Consider the following 24,326-nt stretch of genomic DNA (forward strand, 5'->3'; position numbering starts at 1 on the left):
TTTTGACATATCCCTACCTTTTGATGAATATTAGAGATAACCCCCCCCCCCCCCTCCTAATTTTCAAATTGATGACTTAGATCCCTTGATTGATGTCCTTAACGAGGGACCAACAACAAATCACGCTTTAAGAGAATAATTAATTGTCAAAAGGCTGAAATACCCTTACAATTAAGCCATGCCCACGTTTGGGAAGATAAGGAAATGTCAAAAGACTAAAATACCTTACAATTAAAATCCAATAAAACAATCAAGATCTCTAATATCAAAATTAGTATAGGACGTCAAATTTAGGGTGTAAGATTAAAAATATTCAGTTTTTTGTTTTAAAAGTCCGTTATCATCTTCAACCTCTCATTTTAATAAATATTAAAACCCTAGAGTAAATTGATCGTTATCCATTCATTATTTGCATGAATCACACAATATAGAAGAGGTAGTAAAGATAATTTCAAAATCATAATTATGGTTGTAAATCTCAAGTTTTTACATTTTTTTTTTTTTTTTTGAAGTTATTTTTCACCTGAGATTTTAATTTAGGATTTGAAAGTTCGTTACCCATTCCTTTTTAAAATTATTTATTAAATCTAATGTAGCAATGAAATTATAGCCTGCGAACGACATTAACTATAAAAAAAAGTTGGAGAAGATGAACATGTTATGAAAAACACTTTCTTTACTAAGTAAGGAAATTTCCTAACCCCTCATCTTGTGGCATCCAAAAACATGATTCGATGCCATATGATTGCACATAACAGAATTCTAAGAATCTTGAAAATAAATTTTTCAAAAAAAAATCAATAACAAATTATATTCACCATAATTTTTAATTTTAAATGTGGAAGGTCGGTAGCAATCTATTTTCAACACCATTGATCAACCCAATAAGATCAATTTTTAGTTAGATTTTTTTTTAATCAAAGTTTTTCCATGAAATCTAGAGTGTTGTGGTGTAGGAATGCCAATGCGGGGATTCATGGGGCCAACAACCCTTGGTAAGATTTAAAATCTTACTAGGTAGTCATGTTAATCTATACTACTATCTTTGTGTTTAAATTGTATTTATGTTCAAACAGAAACTAAGTTTATGTTATAATAAAAAAAAAACGTTAATGTGATTGCCTAACATAGGATGGTTGTATGCCAACTAGTTTCGTTGAAAGAACAATTATAAAAGCACCCCCCAAATTAATAAGGGCAACCTACACCATTAGCCAAATTATTTTGTCTTATATGGGCTAAAAGTTTTGGAATAAGCTTAAATGGGTTAAAAGTTTCGAAATAAGTTTATTTTTTGTGAGGATGATCTCCAGACCATAGAGATCCTCCTCACCAAAAACCAACTCATTTCAAAACTTTTAACTCATATAAGACAAAAAACAATTTGGCTATGACGTGGGTTGCCCTTATTAATTCGTAGGGTGCTTTTATAAAAAATAATCATTATTTCATTTTATGTTTCAAATTCTTTTAGATGTTTTTATTTACTATAATTGACATTTTTTCAATCCAACCCAAAACAAATCCAAAATAACCCAAAATCATTTCTAAATCCCAAGCCTAACACTAAAAGCCCATAAGACCCTACCCATATCCAATTCATTATCCAACCCACAACCTTAACCCATAAACCATCACCTACATCAAACCAATCACCAATCTAACACTAAAAGATGGCACATGTCATCATCCTCACTCACCTCCCTCATCTAATCACCTACTCCTATCATCATTCTCTAAAAATAACTCATCTAACCCACATCACTTCTCCCCAAAATCACCTCAACCCATACCCTACCATAATCTAATCTATCCTCATTCTCTAACATCATCAACCACCCACACCTCAACTCATACCCTAATCAATCATCATTCTGTAACATCATCAACCACCCATATCTTTTACATCTCAACCCATCACTTTCCCTTAAAATATTCTAACAAAATCACTTCAACCCATACTTCCCTCATCATCAACCAACTAACCCATACCCTTCTCCCTAATCAAACAACCCCCATCAACCAATCAACCAATCTAATCACCACACTCTCTCATCACATATGCTACATGTCATTCCCCCATTTATTCTCCCAAAAATCCAACCAACCAATCACTTACACTACTCATCCCTCCAAATTTAAACACCTTACCCCTTCAATCAATCAAACACCTTACACCCCCACTCTTTCCATCAACCATCACTCATCTCACCCCACCAAACACTCTACCCAAATGGATTTGAGTAAGATCTAAACTATTTGGGTTAAAACTCAACCTATTTTCCTCATTACACAAATACCCTTACTTTCATTCCAAATTTCATACCTTCCACCCCTAAAACCTATGCCATTATTCTTCCTTTCAAACTCTCACCCCATTATACCCCTAAACCTCCTCCAAACATCTATAAATACCCCTTCCCTCCTTCCAAAAATGGTTATCAAGTTTCACTAAAAAAAATTATTTTCTCTACTCATCTCCACTACTACTTTTTCATACCATCTTCTAAAAAAGCAATTTCCCTCATACTCCACCAAGGACCTAAGAAGCATAGAAGGAGAACAAGAAGAAAGAAAGAAGAGAAGAGAAGCTTCAAAGTGGGTTCAAAATGTACTCCCTCCCTCTCTCTCTCTCTCTACCCTCTCCTCCTCCCTCTTCTATCATCCCCCTCCCCTTCATTTTATTTTAAATTTTAGGATGAATGGACCCCAAGGCTAAAAGTCTATAAGGGTCATTTCCATTAATGAAATGACCCTATGATCAAGTCGAAAACAAACCCCTATCTAGGGTACAAATGCACTCACATGGCACTTTATTTTCCTCATTTTTTTTATTATAAAATGACCGAGTTACTTGAGGTTACCGCCACTTGGCGACGAGAAAAGGGTGCCTAACACCTTCCCTTTTCTCCAATCGAGCTGCTTACCTTGATCTCTAGGTTTGATTAGCCCCTTATCCATTGCGAGTCACTACACGCCAAAAATAACATTTTTTGAAAAATGTGCATCGGGTGACCATTCACACCCACTTACAACATGAATGGTGGCGACTCCAATTCATCGTAGATGTGGCCGTCGTAATAACGAAATCCACGTATTTACAAGTGCCACTTCAAAACCGATCTAAATTTTTTAAAGATATATACCCGATCTTGATCCAAATGACTAAATGAATATGTGAATCGAATCGAATCCATTTCGTTTCTTACTTAATCTGAAACAAACTTGGTCTGATCCAAACGTATGCTTTATTTTAAAATTATCATTGCTCAAAAAATATAAAATCATATAAAACTTTAAAATATATACTTTCTTACTTCAAATATATAGGGAAATAATAAATAAATAAAAGACTAAAATATTTTTATCTATATATATTTATATGAAATTAAAAATTAAAAAATTATTGAAATATGTTTCGATTGGGTTTTTTCAGATCAAATTGGGGTACATCTGAATCAGATCCGAAAATCTGATTTTCTTATTTTTTTCAGATCGGTTAGACATCAGATATATTTTGGATCATTGCCAACCCTATCATATTATGCTATTAATCAACACATCGTCAATTAATTCGTTGATTTGTCAATTTAATTTGATAATCCATTATTTAGAGAATTTTATGAATTTTTTGAAAAATTTAAAGAATTTTGTGACTTAGTTGACAGCCCTAAATATGGGGCCAGTACACCAAACTCGGATAGACAGATATGGAACACAAAGACGGCATGAGTGTTGGCCACAAATTATGTGGATCCCACCTCATAACAAAGGATCCATTGACAGCTCTAGTTCTAGTGGGCCCTGCATGTATGACACGTGTACAAAAGTAATCCTATTTAACGGTTCTCCTACACCTTCAACATCTTTGTTGTGGCTTATCTAATTGATTAAGAGTAAAAATTGTGTTTCATTGTATGTAGCCCATAAGACTGACAATGGATCGGATCAGACCCGGAATCTAATCAGTTCTAATCCAATAACTTTGGTATGGATCCAGGATTTTGGTTCCTATAAGATCCAATAAGTATTGGAACAACCACGCCCTAATCCGATAGAAATCCGAATAGTTATAATGTGAGAAATTATATTTTATGTTTAATTCCTGAAGTTTATTTAGATTTTTATAAGATTGAGATCCAACAACGATTGATTGGGCAAGAGTCCGATCCGAAGCTTATCAGATATATTCCTCGTCCTGCCCCGGATGGACCCAATCCATTAGCAGTCCTACTGACACAATTGTTTAAGAGAGTTTCTCTTTCCACACCATCTTTTACTAATGCCACACGAATTCCTATGTAAATAACCAAAGTTTATAGAGCTAGTGTGGCGTTAGTAAAAGTTGGTGTGGCAATTGACGTGTACCATGATTTTATTTATTTATAAATAAAATTACAAAAAGACGCACTGAAAGTGTTGTACTTATTCTGACCCTATCACGCCCCATTTGAGGGGGCAAAAAAGAAAATTTGGTGAAGTTTAGGGAAGGATCTTGATATTTTATTCCTTAATGTTTTACTGGATCACAGCTGTTGAAGATCCTCCCTTACCAGCTATGAGTTGGATTCCACTAAATCGCAAATTGGTCCATGAGGAGAGATTCTATCACCACACCAACTTTTGCTAAGAGCACCCCAATTCATAGGAAATCAACCAAGAATTGTCACATATCTTTGGGTGCTCTTAGTAAAAGTTGGCGTGACAATAAAAGCTCTCGGCATCTAGGGTAAAATATCGTTTTGTGCTGAACATGGCAAAATTCCAAGTCTGGCACACTATTCATTTTAATTCTTAAAACTTGTTTTTACTAGTGAGATCATCAATCACTACTAACGAAAAACATGGTTTGGGAATTAAAATGATGAGTGGGCTCCCCCAAACCTTTTCCTAATCCAAAGCTTTGGTGATTGAAAGAGAGAATCTTGTTGTTTAAGATAAGTCAATTTGTTTGCTCCAGAAGTCATTAAGACCTCATAACAGAGAGATTTTTTTTTTTCTAAAAAAGTCAATTTGAGATTTCATAAAATACAAGATGACTAATTGCACGATACTTAATGAGGGTAGCTTTGTAAATTGAACATGCCCTCGATACACATGGATCCATGTGATTAGTTGGTATAGTTTTATGTGAAATCATGTATACTTTTTTATTCTTGTCTCGTCCATGGACGAGATAAATCATTTAACTTGATTTATAATTATTTATTTATATATTTTTAAATAAAAATAATTATAATTTTTTTAAAAATAAAATTAGATAGTCTAGAATGATTTTATTTTTGTTAGATAATAAATGCTTAAATTCTAAAAAAAAAAATTAATTATTTCATCTTCTCATTTATCTCGTGAGATTCCACAAGGTTGAGATGCCATACCTATCATTCTCATTCATGGACTATCCAAGATGACTTGGGCGAGTCATCTTCGTCTCGAACAATATTTCAAATCATGATGCCATTACATTTTGTGGCAAAACATACGCAATCTGTAAGTGGCAAGGGCTCAGATCCGTTCATCTTTTTCCTCGTGTATCCCGAAGAAAAACATCTCCATCCATATTCTTTTGAGTCTTCTTCTCACTCTCTCAGGGACTTTCAACTTCCAAAACTAAAAATAAATAAAGCGATACAAAGCCTTGCTTTTCCAAAGTACCAAACAAAGAGCACCATTTTCCAACATGGAAACTAACCATCATCTCTTGCAATTTTCCATTTGTTTATATTTTATACCTCATCATCTATGATACAACAACTTGACTTGATAAAAAATCTGACAGGAACAAAAGAGAAAAAAAAAAAAAAGCACATTCCGTCCTTCACGTTAGCACCGTTCACTTCGCGTGAATCTTCTTCTTAGTTGTGGAAAAACTAGGAAGGAATCGTGACGCGGAGTATGGGAAACCAAAGAACCGAAAAAGATTATGGCAATCCCCCCTACCCACTACATTGCTTGCATGTGAACTTATATGACTCAAATAAGTCTTTCCCTCGTAAATGAAGTAAAGTTGTTGCCACAAAAGCACACTTAACCCAATTTCCACAGAAAAACTGGCAATAGAAAGATAAACAAGAACAAGGCCTCTTGGGGATAGAAGTACTGCAGAGTTCATAAAAGCACGAACGATTTCTTTCACCACTCTAAAACCCGATTCTATGCTAGAGCCGTTTAACTGGCCAAAAGATCTAAAAGTTAGAGGGGGCCAAAGGTGGTAGCACACGTAAGCACACAAGATCGAAACATATGTTGTACTAATGACCGCTGACAACAGGAAGATAATGAAGTGTCGATGATTTGCAGCACCCACACAGTTCCCAATCTGCAAAAAGATTACAAGAATTAATCATTCACTCGTGAATTGGCAAAGTAAAGTCTTTCTAAGCTTAAGAAAAGAAAAATTGACAATCTGGTTGAGGTCTCCTACGGTTTGGTTACTGCCTCGGTCACTTGGCAGTACCAGGAGCAACTCTCATAATGTCTAGTTCACACAACCATGTGTCAAGTAAATCATGAGTTGAGGTGTTTGTAGTGAGGTTAAAAATACTCTGCAAGCCCATGGATTGGCAATGTAGAGTAGTTTCAAGGGCTACCCTTTTTTACTCCCTGTACCAGGGCTTAAATGGAGATTCAACAACAAAACGAGTTGTCCATACCACAGAGACCGGTTTCACAAAAAAATCAGAACATTTCGACATTTCTAACATAGTAAAAAAGATGATTTGAAATAAATAAAAAATTAAACCATTATTTCAAGTCATATTTTCATATGATTATTATAATGGACTGATTTTTGGGTGAAGATGATCAACATGGGGACGACTCTCACTAGTACGATTGGATTATCCGCCATGACACACACACATATACATACATATCTATATCTATACATATATATGTAGTATCAGGATCCCTTAACTCATGGAAAAAATACATGATCCAAACTGTTTAAACAAAAAATCCAATGGTTGAGACTTATCCTTAGGATACATATTTTGGAGATATGTGTAATCAAGATAATCATGAATCTCAACTGTTGGGATGAGAGATGTATCCCGAGAATATATTACGGATCTCTAAGATAAATCTCAACCATTGGATCTCACATATACAGTCGAGATTGTGTGTGAACATATGAGTTTCACTTTCATTGGAATGCCATCCATTTACAAGATTCAACAGCATCTGGCGGTGTTGCAGAAAGCATTGGAAAAATGGACAACATCTGAGTGGTGATGTAAAAAAAATTTTAACTAATAATTGTCCCCCAATGCCGACCCTATGTATATGTGTGTGTGCGTGTGTGTGAATGCATGAGACAGAGAAAGATCAGATCCAAAATGTGCATACTTGAGAAAAATATATGTTAGGGTCTCCACCACAGAATAGAGCCACTGAGTCTAGCATGATTGGATGATTTTAAACCATCTGGTTATATCTTTTGGAGCTTTACTAGACTTATTTTATCATTCAAGGGAATGTCAATGAAACACTTACAAATGGGCAGTGATGATCCATATCCAATATACACGTTCCACACGAGCGGCAATGATGGGTTCTTGGCGATTTTGGTTTTGAGCAATATGAACAGAATGTATAGTTCTCAAGCCCACCTTTCCCCACAACTGGGTAGCTACCCCATATAATACTTGGTGGTGCACCAGCACACCGAAACGCAGCAAGGAAGAAACTAGAAATAGTACTTAAAGATAAGATCACAACAATGATTGAGTGGAGAACCCCAGAGTATGAACTCGTAGAAAAAACAATTGGATATACTGCCCACACCCCACCACCTACAATTTCTCGGGAAGAAAGGATCAGAAAAAACAATGACAATGATCTCGGTAGTAATTTACGTGCAACAAAACCCATATGTCCATAAAAAAATTAAATATGTAAATTAGAATCAAGATGCACTGATACTAGTAATTTAGGAGGAAAAGAAAAACAATAATATAAGGAATAAGACATTAATTCAATAACATAGCTTATGCAGGAAACAAAAACTAGGTTAGATGAAACTCATTTGTAGATATGGTTGACATCCTTTTCTTTTTCTACATCTTTTAAATTTTCCATAGTTACCATATTTCCTACTTGCAGGAAACAAAAAACAATTGCTTATTTTTTCACTGATACATGATAGTTCATCATCATTAACAAGCCTCATCCCAACTATTTAAGGTCTGCAAGACGAAGCCTTCTCTACCATTCAATTTTATTTGGTGTCGTATCTTCTATTTGAGTGTCTTAAGTTCATTTCAGAAGAAATACTAGCTGTAGAAGGATATTGTCCTCCCCATCTATGCCATGCCCATGCATTAAGTCAAGAGGGTTGGGACCCATCCAAAGGTGGGCCCCAACCACCAAAGCCCACACTTAGGGCAATGGTGGCACTTTATTTTGTGGTACTGGGACTACAAATCCTTGCATTTTATGATCTATCGATGTCTGTAATCTCCTCAACAATAATGTGTTTTTTTGACTTCTCTGAAAGTGTTTGCATGAACTCTTTAATTTTGCAATCCAAAGCTTTCATATTCAACTAAAACAATTGGCCAGATTTCACTTAAAAATGCCCACTAATTCACAACGATCAGGTCAACTTCCCAAGCTGTTCAAAGAACAATAATAAATTGTTGTTCCCTATGCTTTTCTAATGCGGAGTGGGTGGATCATATCCTTCTTCATTGTGAGTTTTCCATGTCTATTTGGGCTCACTTTCTTTCCAGTTTCGAGGTTCGCTGGGCCACTCCCAGTTCGTTGTTGGCTCTTCTACAGAGTTGGGATCATTTTATGTTTTCTGGGAGGAAGAGATTAAGGAGGTTTCTTCCCTTTACAATCTCTTGGGGTTATGGCTTGAAAGGAATAGAAGAATCTCTAAAGATGCAGGCTCTTCAAGATACGATACTTTGTTAGAGATTCTTGGGCTCCTTTCCTATTGGTGTAAACTTTGTATAGAATTTAAAGTGGTCTTTTTCGAGGATTGTGTTTTTCATTGGGAGACTTTGTGTGAGCGTTCAATAATTTTGTCCTTTTTGGTCGGTCATCTCCACCGGCTGTTGTACATTCTCTTCTTCTTTCTTCAAATACATTATATTTATCAAATAAAAAATTAGGTTGTCCAACTAGGTGTGTTTGTTTATTTTTGATATTAAGAAAATTCAGTAAAATGAATTTAGAAAAAAAAAAAACTGGCAAGTGCAGATACATATACCAAAAACAGAGGTATTAGTCAAGAGGCATAGAATAAAAATAAAATAACGAGTTACAATGTCGTACCTATCATGAAGAACATGAATATGAGAAGCATTAAAACAAAGGATCGGTCCCTCAAGCGCCTCCATTTTAAGTACTGGTTTTTTAGTTTCCGTGGGTTATGGTTTGTTATGGCTCCACACCAGCCACACTTGAAAACAGGAGTATAAGATGGAAGAAGAAGACGCAATCCACAACCCCAACATGTTGTCTCACGATCCTCAGGCATGGATGTTACACAATTCTCCACCTACATGTGAACAAATAAACGGTGCGTATGATAAAGCTATGAAATAATAGAGGAATTTGAGAAGAATAAAGTCAAGTCTCAATCTGAGATCTTGGCAGGAATTTATAAATATAAAAAGAGTAAAAAGACAACACTGCCCTTACATATAAGAAATAAATAAAAAAGTTATTACTAGAAAACAAGTAGAACTAAAATGACAACTAGATTATTTCCAATAATAATGTCGCCAAATCCATTTCAAAATGTGACAATCGACTCCCTTTACAAGACTTCACGAAACAGGGCTTCAGTTGTCCAAAATTAAATAAATATCTTAAGTTAGCACCACAATCCTGTATTTATAACTTTTAAATTTCTTTCCATCCCATATTTATAAATCTCTCTTAAATTAAACTTAACATTTTTAATAATACTCCACCATTGATCCGAACATTTAAAACCCCATCATACTACAAAGATTTTTTTTTTCCTTAACTAAATTCCACGAGTCATAAGTGAACGAGTCATAAGTGAACGCAAGTGCCACCTACGAATATACAATAAACGAAAAACTATAGTTGGAGTCACACCATAAAAGAGAAATCACTCCAATTGGGACATGACACCTCAGCAAAGCAGCAGGTCTACCATTAAAAAAAAACTGACTTGTAAAAAGTAGGGGAGGACATTATGCATGTATAGATGGTTGAGAACCAGCCTAAAGTCAACATAATACTAAAAGTAAAACTAAATATACAACAGAAATTTTCTTAAAACTTTTTTCCAAAAACTACCATAAATATTTTTCTGAATATCATCCTACTAGAAGTAAACTATAGAAATTCGAAATTTGAAACCTCCAAAGACAAAAATTAAAAATTAATACTAGATTTAAAAATGGAGACCGACCAGAATCCTGCTAATAAAAAACATACTAAGCACTCGTACTTTAAAAAATAAGACTCAAATAAGAAACCTAAACTATATTGCCTTCATGAACTCATACCTTGTTTCTCCAGTTTTGACCATAAACTTGAACCATGTCGGCATTCTAAAAATCTGTTCTTGGTGAAAACCCATCAAAATTAAGGTGTTTCAACTCTTTTGGACCAAAAAATAAGGTCTCAACTCTCATATAAAGCGAAGGATAGGACTAGGACTACATCATCGTAATGAAAGTGGAAACAAAAAAATGTTCCCTTGAAAAATAATCTGGGAATATCGTGTATTTCTCCGAGATGAAGATTCACTTTCGCTACTAAATTGACCTGTACCATGGAGCAACAAACAATTTGTTCTTAAAGATTGGAATATGTTTAATTTGCGTCTCAAACACTACCCTATAACCATATGCTTCCTAACGAAGTTTAGGGAAACAAAGACCCCTCACACAACCACACACAACTAATGTCAATGATGGGCTCCCTTGGTGTTTTTTTTTTTTTTTTTGGTGTGTGTGTGTGGGTGGGGGGGTTAAGATTCAGCGGTAACACCCACACAGAAAAAATAAGGGTACTTCAGCCATGCTAAGATCACATAGATTCTAAATTTGGGTGAGATGTCTATGATCATTCTAGAATGGGATTGGGATAGCCATTCAAGCTCAATTCTTACTTTGTAATATTCAGTTGTAGAAGAAACTCTCATAAATTCTTTGCCCGTGCATAGTCACTAAGGTGACAAACAATATTTTGTTATGTGAGTATGATTGTGTACTTTCATCTCTTGTTCAATCATTTCTGTTTCTCTTTGAATTATCTACATTACAGGCTACCGTAACCTTGTCATCTCATGAATTTCTCAGTAGTATCAACAATGATATCATTTATGGGTTAAATTCTCTTCCTATAGAATCCTATACCCTTAGATCAGATAGTTGGAAAAAAGGAGAAGAAGATGAAATCATGTCACGAACTTGAGTATTCACGAAATGTAAAATGATCCTAAAAACAACGTTACTGAGAGAAGTTGGGAGTGTGGATTCCTTAGCTAAAATAGAGTAAAATCTTTGTATGTATGGTGCAAAAATAGAGTGACACGTATGCGTAGTCCCACCAATTTTTTTTTTTGAAACTGTTGCCTCTTTGGTGCTTTACACGACACATCTCAGTGCCACTTTAACATTCTTGTGGCAGATGAATTAAGAAAAGTAATTTTGCAAGTCTCTTAATGAGAGCTTGGCAGATATATATATTATCTAAAGTGTGAATGGACATAAATGCCCTTACATAGAATAAAAACAAGAAAAGAACTACTACTATTTTCAATACTCCCCTCAAACTAGGAAAAATAGATCAACTAAGCCCAACTTGACAAGATGAGACTTACTAATTAATAAACTTCGTAAGCATATCAGTAAGTTGTTCTAAAGAGGTTAAAAAGACTATCTGAAGAGCACCAGATCGAACTTTCTCCCTGATAAAGTGAACATCAACCTCTGTATGTTTGGTTCTTTCGTGAAGAACTGAGTCAAAAACAAGCATGATGGTAAATTTATTATCGCAAAACAAAGTTGAAGAACCAAAAACCGGAAAACTTAGCTCCATAAACAATGATCTAAACCAAATAAGCTCATAATTACCAAGGGTCATAACACGATACTCAGTTTCAACATAGGAGCAAGAAATCACACTCCGTTTCTTACTTTTCCACGAGATCAAGTTATCTCCATGGAAAATACATAAGCCAGAGGTAGATCTCCTATCTGTAAGAGAACTAGCATAATCGGCATCGATGAAGCAAGACAAATGTGATTGAGCAGTTGAAGAGTAGAAAAGCCCAAGACTAGAACAAGATTTCAAATACTGAAGAATACGATAAATAGCATCAAGATGAGAGGTGCGCGAGGCATGCATGAATTGACTGACTACGCGAACCGCGAAGGTCAAGTCTGGTCTCGTGTTAGTCAGATAAATCAGGCGGCTTACAGTCTCTGATAAGAAGAAGAATCAGATAATAGATCACCAACTTCAGTATGGAGGCAATGGTTCTGATCCATAGGAGATGAGGCAAGACAACAACCAAGAATACTAGTGTCTTGAAGAAGACCTAATGTGTATTTGCACTAAGATAACGAAATACCACGGCGAGAGCGAGCCACTTCTATCCTCAAGAAGTACTTAGGAGACCCAAGTCCTTAACCTCAAAAGCACGACCCAATAGTAACTTAACCCTATCAATCCATTGTACATCATCTCCTGCCACTATAATATCATCCACATAAACTAGAACAATGGTCCAACGACCATCCACTTCTCGATGAACAAAACAAGTACAATCTGAGTGACATCTGGAAAACCCATAGATAAATGACCTCAAAAAAATGTTGAAACTAGGCTCATGGAGATTGCTTCAGGCCATACAAAGATTTGAGCAGACGACATACTTTCCCATAATACTCCTTTTGAAGACGAAATCCAGGAGGGGGTCCATATAGATAACCTCAGTCAGATCACCATTCAAAAAAGCATTCTTCACATCAAGCTGGTGAAGAGGCCAGGAATGACAGGCAGCTAAAGAGATAAGGAGGCGGACAGTAGAAAGTTTAGCTACTGGGACAAATGTAGCATCAAAATCCTTGCCTGGAGTCTGTGTAAATCCCTTAGTAACTAACAATGCCATCCACAAGATATTTGATAGTGAAAACCCATTTACAACCAACAGTTCGCTCCCTAGAGGGAAGGGGAACAAGTTCCCAAGTGTGATTCTTCTACTAAGCATCCATATCAGCAGTCATGACTCCAATCCACTTAGGATCACGTAAAGCCTCTGATACAGACCGAGGAACTCAAATAGAATCAGTAACAGCAAGGTATGCTTGATAAGAAGGAGAAAGTCCCTAATAGGAAATAAATTGAACAATAGGATGATCAGTAATACACCTCCACTTACTTTTGCGCAGGGTAATAGGCAAGTGAGAGTTAGATATAAAAGGAACAGGAGTGAGAGTAGAAGAGGGTATACCTGAGTCCAAGGTAGAAGTTGGCAAGATTGGAGAGGGACAACGAGAGTAAACCTTAAGAGGCGACAATGATGAAGATGTATCCTGCAAGGAAGACGAAGGTGCATCTTGCAAAGGAAAAAAGTCTTGCAAAGGAGATGAAGATGGAGTGAAAAATGGAGAGGGTAACACTATAGGAGATGAATCCTGCAAAGAAGGTGTAGCGCAAAAATAGGGAACATTTTCACAAAAAATATATCCAAAGAATGAATTACACGATGAGAAAAAGGGTCATAATAGTGATACCCTTTTGATATAGACGAGTAACCCAAGAAGATACAGTGAATGGTTTTTTCATCTAATTTCGTGCGATACAATATCCTTTCTTGAACTAAACAAGTGCATCTAAAGACTCTAAGTGTAATGAGGAAGAAAGTGTTATCAAGTTGAAGAACATGAAGAGGCACCTGTCCCCCTAAGGTGCAATTTGGAACGTAGTTAAGGAGAATAGCCGCAATGAAGACTGCCATATTCCAATATAACTTGGGGAACATGCATCCCTCGAAGAAAACAATGGCAATATTCATAAGATGGCACTTCTTGCGTTCCGCCACTCCGTTATGTTCCGGAGTGTAGGGACAAGTCAACTGATGAAGCATACCATACTCATGAAGAGGGATCAAACATCATAAAAATATATATTCCCCTCCATTATCAGATCGAAGAGATTTAACAATGATGTTGTATTGGATTTAAATCATTTTAAGAAAATTAAATAGGAAGCACCCCAGAACGAGAACTCATCAAATAAACCCAAGTACAACGAGAATAGTCATTAATAAATGTAACATAATATCTATGACCATTAAAAATAATAACAGGGAAAGGTCCCCACACATCAGAATGAACTAAATCAAACATTTTATTAAATCGATACATGCGAAGAATATAAGAAGTACGTGTGTGTTTAGAAAGCTCACACACAGAGTACTGAAACTTATGTCCATTACAAGAGATTTTTAAAGTGGGAAATAAATAACATCAGTGATGGAAATTAGCATGTCCTAAGCGAGCATGCCATAAATCTAAGGATTACGAAGAAAAAATATGACTCTCGGAGAGTGGAAGCACAGACGCCGGAACCGCAGTAAGTTGAGATTTAAACAAGTACAGCCCATCTCTCTCATACCCCTTGCCAAAAATCCTCCTTGAAATCAAGTCCTGAAAAATACAATGAGTAGGAAAAAAAATTACAGAGCAATTTAGAGATTTTGTAATACTACTCACAGACAAAAGATTAAAAGATAGGTTAGGGACAAGAAGCACAGAGTTAAGAGAAAAACCAAAAGATAAGAGGATGGTACCCTTGTTGTGGATAGGAGTAAAAGACCCATCAGCAAGACGTACCTCCTTATGAGTAGCAGGAATAATAGAAGACATAAAATGGCTAGACTCACCGGTCATATGATCAGAGGCACCAAAATCAATTACCCAAGTCAAAGGAGCAGAGTCAGACTGAGTAGCATGAAATGCAGAAGATGTACCTTGAGACGTGGTAACGGAGGCCACAGTCGAAGATGAGTAAGTATGAAACATGGATCTGATCTCGTACAATAGCAGCAATCTGAGTCTAGAATTGTTGCAAATCAATAGTGACACAGGAAGCAGGAGTATTAGAAGGAAAGACTGATAATGACTCCACAGTAGCAGCACGGGAAGCAGACTGTCCCAAAGAAGGGTAGTAGAAGATCGCACTAGATGGGGATAGAGCTGAAAACAGCGGACTTTCTCATAACCAATCTTCCCACAATTGCTGCAAATAAGACCAATGCCTTTACCATTGCCACGGTTTCTATGACCTCAACTCCCAGACCCTTGAGTACGAGAGTCAGAAAAATCCGAATTGACTACTAAAGCTATCTAATATGTAGTTGGAGCTAGGCCTGTCAACGGATATGTATCCGATCGGATACTACTATATCCGAATTCGAATCCGAAAAAAAACAATACTATCCGAATTCGAATTCGAATCCGATCGGATATTCCTAACAAACATTCGAATTCGAATCCGAAAAATAAATCGGATATCCGATAATATCCGATTCGAAAAAAAAACCCTGAAAAATACCATCGTCCTCACTCTGTCGGAGTTCGCACAGTCGAAAACCATGAAAAATCACTCCGACTGCTTCGGAAAGAGAGAGAGTGAGTGAGTGAGTGAGTGAATATGTACCTGTATTCTCGACGGTCGGAAAATACGTGTCGGAGTTCGCACAGTCTAAACTCGAAACCCGCCGATTTCCTCCTAAAAAATCACTCCGACCGACTGGTAATCAGATCGGAGAGAGAGCGAGAGAGAAAGAGAGAGAGAAAGAGAGAGAGAGAGAGAGGTACCTGATGCTCGCCGGCCGGAGAAGACACTGTTACGGAGTTCGATCGAAATCCAACGTTCCGTCACTGGTTTGTCTCGTTTCAGACTGTTAGAGAAGATAAAGTTTAAAAGAGAATATTTCGTTGTATAACACGAATACGCATCACCATATATATACATAAATAAACATTTTGTTGTAAAACACAAATACACGATATATATATTATATCGGAGCGGATATTATCGAATCGGATATCGCGATATCCGAATTCGTATCCAAAACGCATTCGAATTTTACAATGACATCCGAATCCGAATCCGATATCCGAAAATTTCGGATAATATCCGATTTTTCGAATTCGAATTCGAATTCGGATTTCGGCTATCCATTGACACCCCTAGTTGGAGCAGAGATAATACGAGGGGACTGAGTTTGAGAGGAAACTACACAATAACGATGCTCATCACTATCAATGGTTGCAAATGTCTCAAATAAAAAGGGTAATGGTGTGGTGTTAAGGATCTAGGTCCAACGTGCCTCGAACTTAGGACGTAAACCCATAATAAATTGGTATGTCTGGTGTCTACAATTCACATAACCACATATTTAGCAGCCTCTGCAGATAGCTCAGTCACAGACTCATAGTAAGAGAGTTCCTCCCAACGAGACTGTAGGAACCCAAAGTAGTCAGCTACACTCTAAGTCCCATGGGTAGCCTAAGTGATGTCTCGATAAAGCTCATAGATCCTCGAGGCATTCCGAGCATGCGCATATGTCTGAGTGAGGGCTGACCACAACGAAAAAACAGTCTCATGGTACATGAACATGGTATAGATGCACTACTCCATGGAGTTAAATAATCATCCAAAGATAGTGTAGTTGTCAATCTCCCATTGTTTAATTATGGGATCAGTAAGGGGTGATTTATTAATATTGCTCAACAACCATCCAGATTTTCCTCTACGCCCTAAATAAAGCCTAACTGACCGAAACCAGGACTAAAAATTTCAACCATCTAAAAGGGCATTAGTAATACATTGTGCAAAGAGGTGTGCTCCAAGGATGGAATTGGAGTCCTTGAACTCTTGATGCGATGTCATTGCTTACTGTGAGCAAAAAGGTAAAAATTTTTGTTTGAAGGGAAATCACTACAGTTGAAAAATAACCAAGGGGTCAAGTAAAAATCACTACAAATAGCTCGACTGCTATTATAAGCCCTCAAATCAGACTGAACTACTATGTAGGACTTCAAGGAACCTTGTATTACTGTCGTAAACACCAACACAACAATCTGCTATTGTTGTAAGTCCCCAAAACAGACTAAATTATTGTTGTGGGGCTTCAGGGAACCCTGTATCACTGTCGCAAATATCCACACAGCAATCTACTGTTGTTGGAAGCCCCCAAATCTGATTGCTGCCTTTGTGGGACTTCACGTTGCCCCCAGATAAGCCTGGCTGCTGTCGTATGACGTTAATACAACAAACTGTTGCTATCGTAAGTCCAAAAATATAACAAATTGTTGTCGTATGACTCCAAACATAGGTTGACTACTATCGTGGATGCTAATATTGCAAGTTTCTGCTATCGTGGGTTCAAAAATACAACAGAATAGTATCACGGTTAAAATAAAATAAAAAGGGAACCGTATTTGAGGGCTCAAAAAATCACAGCGCAAATCGCAGCATGTGAAAGGACCCTAGAAAAAGTTTATCACAACATGCGATAAAGAGGGTATGAATCAACAATAAGAAAAAGCCCTCCTAAGGGGAGACTTTCTAACGAAGCTGCAGCTAGGGTAGTAGGTTTCAAGATCCAGGGATTTTGAGAAATGAGGGAAAAAGAAGAGAGGAGATGAGAAGAAACTTCAAGGTCCCAAAGGAAATCGAAGAGGAGAACCCAAAGAGAAAGTGGGACATCCTCTAGAGTGGCTCTAATAACAAAATTAATTTAGAAAATTAATTTTGCAAGCCTCATAATGAGAGCTTGGCAGATAAATATAATCTAAAGTGTGAATGGACATAAATGCCCTTACATAGAATAAAAACAAGAAAAGAACTACTATTTTCAATAGTGGTGACACCCCAACGCCATACACATGGTTCCTTAGCAAGCTCATAAAGAGAGGTTCTTGTCTTGGAACTTAGATGTAGTGCCTCTTGTCGAGGTTTATTTAACATAAATGGCATTAATGGTAGTAAGAAAAAATATGAAAGAACATGTCTTGATTGAAGATATGGTTCATGATGGAGTTATATTGCACTGTCGATCCCAAGCCCGAAAAAAGAGGAGGATTATGTTAGAAAATGTACAACTTATTTTTTGATAATTTGTCAATTTATTGAGAGAACAGAAAAGGAAATACAACTGCCAATCGAGATGACCAACCACAAGAAAGAGCTAATAGTTACAAAGAGAGTCCCATCTAAAAGCAAAGTCCTCAAAAGTACTCCCTTAAACTCCAAACATAAGTCACACAAAAAATACATCAAACTCAAGACACTCAAAATAAGATCGTGAACCGAAAAAACCATCCCTTCAAAGATTCTCCTATACATTTCCAACCATAACCCCCAAGAAATAGCGAAAGGAAGTACCCTCCAAAGAATTTTCTTTCTCCCTATAAACAAGGAACAATCCCAACTTTCGAATAAGGATAAAAACGAATTTATGAAAACATTGAAAACTTTGAAAAGACCAAGAAGTGGGACCAAATGGAATAAGATAGATACCAATACATCAAAATGTGGTCCACACTCTCACCATTCAAATTACAAAGATAACAATAATTTAGAGTCACAAATCCTCGATTGATTAAATGATCGAGGGTGGGTAACTTATTGAGGGTTGCTAGTCAAATGAAAAATTGCACTTTTGAGGGATCCTTCAAACCCCAAATGAATTTGAAGGGGAATTTCAAAGAAGGGTTGGTAGGAGTGATCATACATGTAGCAAACGAACTTATAGAAAAATTTCGACCTTTAGTACGGATCCACACCCTCGCATCGTCTTCCGTAGTCATCCACTGAGTATGATCAAGCTGAGTTGTTAAATCTTGCAGGTCTTAAAGTTCCCAATCATTAAAATCCCTCCTAAAACCCAAGTCCCAGCCAAGCTCATTTCCCTTGAGATTCATAAAAACAGCATAAAGCAATCCTTTTTTCAAAGAGAGATTATAAAGGCAAGGAAAGCAAACACAAAACGATGCATCCCCATACCACCAATCTTCTCAAAACCTAACCTTATCCCCCTTTCTCACTCTAAACCTCACCCACTTCTTGAACTTCACCCACACCTTCATAATACTTTTACATAAACAGCACCCATACGACAATTTAACCTCCTTATTCTCCCAACCATGCCATCTCCATACTTAATCCTAATTATTTTCCTCCACAAATTATCAATTTCAATTGTATCTCCACAGCCACTTTCCTAGCAACACCTTATTGGAGACCTGAAAACCTCTAATACCAAGTCCTCCATCCTTCTTAGTCCCACAAACCACTTTCCAATTCACTAGATGCATTTTCTTGGCCCTGTTCTTGTCGTGCCATAAAAAGTCCCTAACCAACTTGTCCTATCTCTCTTCCACCTTTTTTGGGATAGCGAATAGGGAAAGGTGATAAACTGGGATACTAGCCAACATGCTCTTGATCAGAGTCAGATTCCCTTCCTTAGATAAGTACTTTGATTTCCACAAGCTTAACTCCTTCTCCATACGTTCGATCACTGAGTCCCAAATTGACTTGCTCCTGTACTCTGCCCCTATAAAGACAATCCCAAATACGAGATCGAAAGGGATTCCCATTGACATCCAAACATTGTGGCCCATCTAGGACCTCCCATATTGACCCCAACCTCGAAGATCTTACTCTCACTAAAATTAATCCTTAAACCACAAAACCACCTCAAATCAACATAACACTCTTATCAAATATCTCACTTGATCATCCATCGCATCCAAAAAACACTAGTGTGTCATCCGCAAATTGAAGAAATAACACACTTGAGCCCTCCTGACCTACCGAGAAACCAAAAATCTCCCCAAGGCTAGCTGCCCTCCGAAAGAAACGATCCAACACTCCATCGCTAGTACAAACAACAACTGGGCTGCCATTCACAAGAATTGAAAAAGATGCTAAGGTAACATACTTCATTGCCCACTCAATCCACATATCTCCAAATCCCATGCGGTGCATCAAATATCTCAAAAAACCCCAATTCACATGGTTGTAAGCCTTATGCATGTCAATTTAACACATTACACCCGATTTACTAGATTTTCTCCTCAAATCAATACAATGATTTGCTACTAGGAAACCATCTAGGATTTGTCTCCCCTTAACAAAAGCCCCTTGCTCCCACCCAATCAAACCATCAATCACCTCTTTCGACCTATTAGCCAACACCTTAGATATTATCTCATACATTGACCCCAACAAGCTAATTGGTTTGGAATCCGCAAAATCCCCTACCCATGCCTTCTTAGGGATCAAAACTATGAAAGAACTATTTAAACCATAATCCAAAAAATTCCTATCTTTAAAAATCCTAAACACATTCATCAAATTTTTGGGATAAGGGATAAGGTTTTGACAACAAAGACGATGTAGTCAACCCCAATAACTGGGAAAAGATGTAGACGTGATGAAAAATGTATTTTGTTTTATTCTCCAAAGGGTCAACAAAAACTTAAGTTTGGAGGCCATAAGAAATGGATAGCCTGCCCAGATTGCCATCACATCCAACAAGCATCTAATGGGTACATATAACAATGTGTTGCATCCACGATCACCAAATTCTCCGATGTATTGGAAAACTCACGATTAAATCATGATTTTTACCTTCACCGATTTGATCATGACTTTTTCAATAAAGCATGATTATTGCAACTTTTGCAATTAAATCATGAAAGTGGTTAAATCAGGAAGAGCGAAAAATGACTTTGATGCACTAGTAAGATGATATGACCTTGATGAATATGATGGTAACCAATGATGGATGCAAATGAAAATAACATTGATTTTGACCGGTATGATATAAACCTTAAATATGTTGTAGACCTATAGTTATTAGTTGCAGATGATGGATGATATCAATATAGTGTTCGGTGATTTATTATTGTAATTTAATATGAGATTTGAAGATATAATGTCATAACACCACCTATTTGGAATAATTACACATCCCTAACCCTAGCTCAATTTTTTCCCGATTTTACATCATTTTCCAATTTTTTCCATTACCGACTTATTCTCGAACCCCGACTTGGTGACTATGGTTGCATCGAGCCAACTAGACCTCTATAACATTGAGCAACTTATCAAACTAACAATCAGACGAGGTCACTAGTGCTCACATGGCATAATCAACTATAGTCAATGTCGTAATGAATCCATACAATGGTGTGATATGTTTGGTGCAATGTATTCCAATCATTTCAACTAATAGTCACCATAAATATGGGGTCCTTTAAAAGGAATCATCATCAAAACGCACCACCTTGTCGTCTACTGCTCTCCCTAGATCTCCTCTTTCACCCTTTCTACAAACCTTATCTCTTTCCCCTCTACATAATGATGACTAAACGGTCATTGACTTGATTTAGGAGGAAGTTAAGGTCAACTCACCCACTAATGGTGACATTTATTTCCTCTCCTCTCCATATATTCAAATAGCATATAAGAGGTAGTCAGCTCAACGGTTTAAATTCTATAATTCTTTAACAACACATGTTGGTTATCTTATTATTACGGCTTCTTTCGAACTACTTACTTTCAAGAGTATTTGATTGAAGTAAATAAGAAAATGTCATCATAAATATCGCGTTACCAATAAAACCAAATCCCATCTCCCTACAACAAGGCAATTGAATTCATTGAGAGCTTAAAAGCAAAAATTCTAGGCCTCTCATCTTTACTTATTTGATGATTGTCTAAAATTGGGTTTTTTATGAACTTAAAAAATAGCACGATTGCATAGCTATTGTTATAGAATATGGGATGAATTTTAGATAAAACTAATGGAATAAAGATGGTAAAAAAATATACATATCTAAATATAAATCTATCCAATATCCATGTATTGGGTATTACTAATTAGTGGATTTAGATTTTAGATTCAATCAGTTATATGCCTTCATTACAAGGGAAGTAACAATTGTAAATCTTGTATAGTTTAGAGGGTGAATTTGTTTTTCACTATCAGTCTCCATGAGATATCCATTTCTGGGTAAAATTCAACGTCAGAACCTAAATCTAACAAAAACCAGAAACCATGAAACCAAACCCATTTTTATTTTTTAGATGTATAGAGAGAGAGAGAAAGAGGGGAATTACCTGGACCATGTCATCCATCCTTCTTCAACTTCTTCAAATGGATTTCTTTGAAATAAACGAACAATTAAGAGAGAGAGACAGAGACTTCTCTCCTTTAGGAGAGAAGTCGCCTCTTTTATTTTATATTTAATTTATTTTGTGTGATTTCTGAAGCAAAAGAAGACGGTATGAATAAACGATGCTCGACGGGATCTTGTTTGAAGTGTTCAACAAGTACATAGTTACGATTGGCAACTCAACTTTTACTTATTGCATCCCAATTTTTTAGATCACCAATCACACCCTACTTAAAGATTTGAAAAGTGCGCAAGTTATGTCCAGGGCTGCCAATGATGTCCAAATCAATCCAATCCAGAAAAATTAAAAAAATTCAGATTTGAATTAAAATCTTAGATTCGAAATAATTTTGAATCAAATTTGGATGTATCTCAATCCGTTCCAAAAAAAGATCTGATCCACACATATTTTTTATTCTTAATTTCATATAAATACATATAGATAAAACGTTTTAGATTTTTTTATTCCCCCCTATATTTGTAGTTAAAAAAGTTGATTTTTACAAATTTTATATGATTTTATATTTTTTTAATTTTTTTGAGCATTAATAATATGAAAATAAGGCGTGTATTTGGATCGATTCAATTTCAAGTAAATGACGAAATCAAATGGATCGGATTCAGTTCACATATTCATTAATCTGATCAGATAAGATCAGTATATGTTTAAAAAAATTCAGATCGGTAATAAAGTGATACTGATTCGGTACTGAATCGATTCGTTGCCAACCGTACTTATGTCAAACTTTTCGATTTCGTACATTGTTAGTTAATTTTAATTCCCAAAACATGTTTTTTCAAGTGAATTCGGCACTTTTATAATTAGTGAATTCAACGAAAAATTATCAACGAGATTGCTAATATGACAAAATTGTTGATACTGGTATTTTATCTACGAATTCGTTGAAAATAAAAGTGAGAAACTCATTGAAAAAATACATGTTTTGAAAATTAAAATGAATAGTGCATCGAACTCATAATTTCACCATATTCAACAAACAAGATGGAAATTCGCCCTTCAAACATTATAAAAATTTGATTCAAGGCATTATCTCAATATTATAAAGTAGTATAACACATTCAAAGAAGTCTCAACACTCGTTTACAGTTAGGTGAGTTTCTATTGGCATTCCAACTTTTACTTATTCTCGATCATTGAATGTCTTTTTTCCTCTATTTTAATTCAAGTGTAATAAATAAAGGTAGGGAGTGCCAATAGCAACTCGCATCCAGGCATGGTTGTTTGAGAGAACTTCTCAATGCACACCAACTTTTACTTATAATACACTAAAAATATTTTTATATTAAATGATTTACTAAAATTAGATAGTCGTCCCCCTCCGACATTCCAATTTGTCTTTTTTTCTTTTTCCTATAAAATTACAAAACAGATTTCTTCCCTTTTAAATTCTCTTAATTAAAAAATAAAATTTGGACACATTTTTCCTCCTAATATTTTCTTCAAAGAAATAAGACTAATGACGAATGCACGTTGTAAATCATACGCAGTCTATACGTGGTTGATGTGACAAGAGTCAGAACCGCTGATTTTTTACCTTGTGTATCCCAAAGAAAAAGATCTATGATTTCCTTGCCACGTCAACCATGTACAGATCACATATGATTTACCACGTGCATTCATCATGACTCAAGAGATAATTATAAGTGAATTGTTTGAATACTTTTATTTATGAAGGATTTTTGAAATATGAAAGAGAGACACATACCAATTTCTTATGAGCCAAATACTATGTTGAAAGAGAGGTAAATAGATGAGTTTTTTGGTCACCAATGGATGGCAATTTCAAATGCACACGTATCACAAAAAATAGGAGTATATATGATTAATTTGTGTATGGTACGTTATAAATTATTTTAAAAGTTTTAAATATATACATATATATGTATGGGAGGCGTTCATTAGCTAATTTTTTGGCAAACGGATTGGCAAACATTTTGGGTGCGTTGGACCTAACGACATCGAACAGACGTGATTTAATCTCACGTGTTATAATACAAATACACATATTTATAGCGTCGTCCCTTAAAAAAAATTTATTTCGTGCTTCCCCCCTCTCCTCTTTAAACCAGAGAGAACAAAACTCTCTGTTCTCTTTCTCTCTTCGAACT

General features: G+C 36.0%; 1 protein-coding gene across 1 annotated transcript; it reads right to left on the reverse strand.

Moving 5' to 3' along the window:
* Window positions 1-5,699: 5,699 nt before the first annotated feature.
* LOC147397886 (DHHC-type zinc finger family protein) lies at window positions 5,700-22,317 on the reverse strand. Its single transcript, XM_086446961.1, has 4 exons — window positions 22,141-22,317; window positions 9,283-9,508; window positions 7,495-7,793; window positions 5,700-6,319 (listed from the first exon to the last, which is right to left on the reverse strand). Exons 1-4 carry the CDS (start codon window positions 22,156-22,158, stop codon window positions 5,834-5,836), a joined length of 1,029 nt encoding a protein of 342 aa, XP_086303087.1. The 5' UTR covers window positions 22,159-22,317; the 3' UTR covers window positions 5,700-5,833.
* Between the last annotated feature and the right edge of the window lie 2,009 nt (window positions 22,318-24,326).

Source organism: Akebia trifoliata, chromosome 7 (genome assembly GCF_017979445.1).
Source record: "Akebia trifoliata isolate Shusen 1 chromosome 7, ASM1797944v1, whole genome shotgun sequence".
NCBI classification, from domain to species: domain Eukaryota; kingdom Viridiplantae; phylum Streptophyta; class Magnoliopsida; order Ranunculales; family Lardizabalaceae; genus Akebia; species Akebia trifoliata.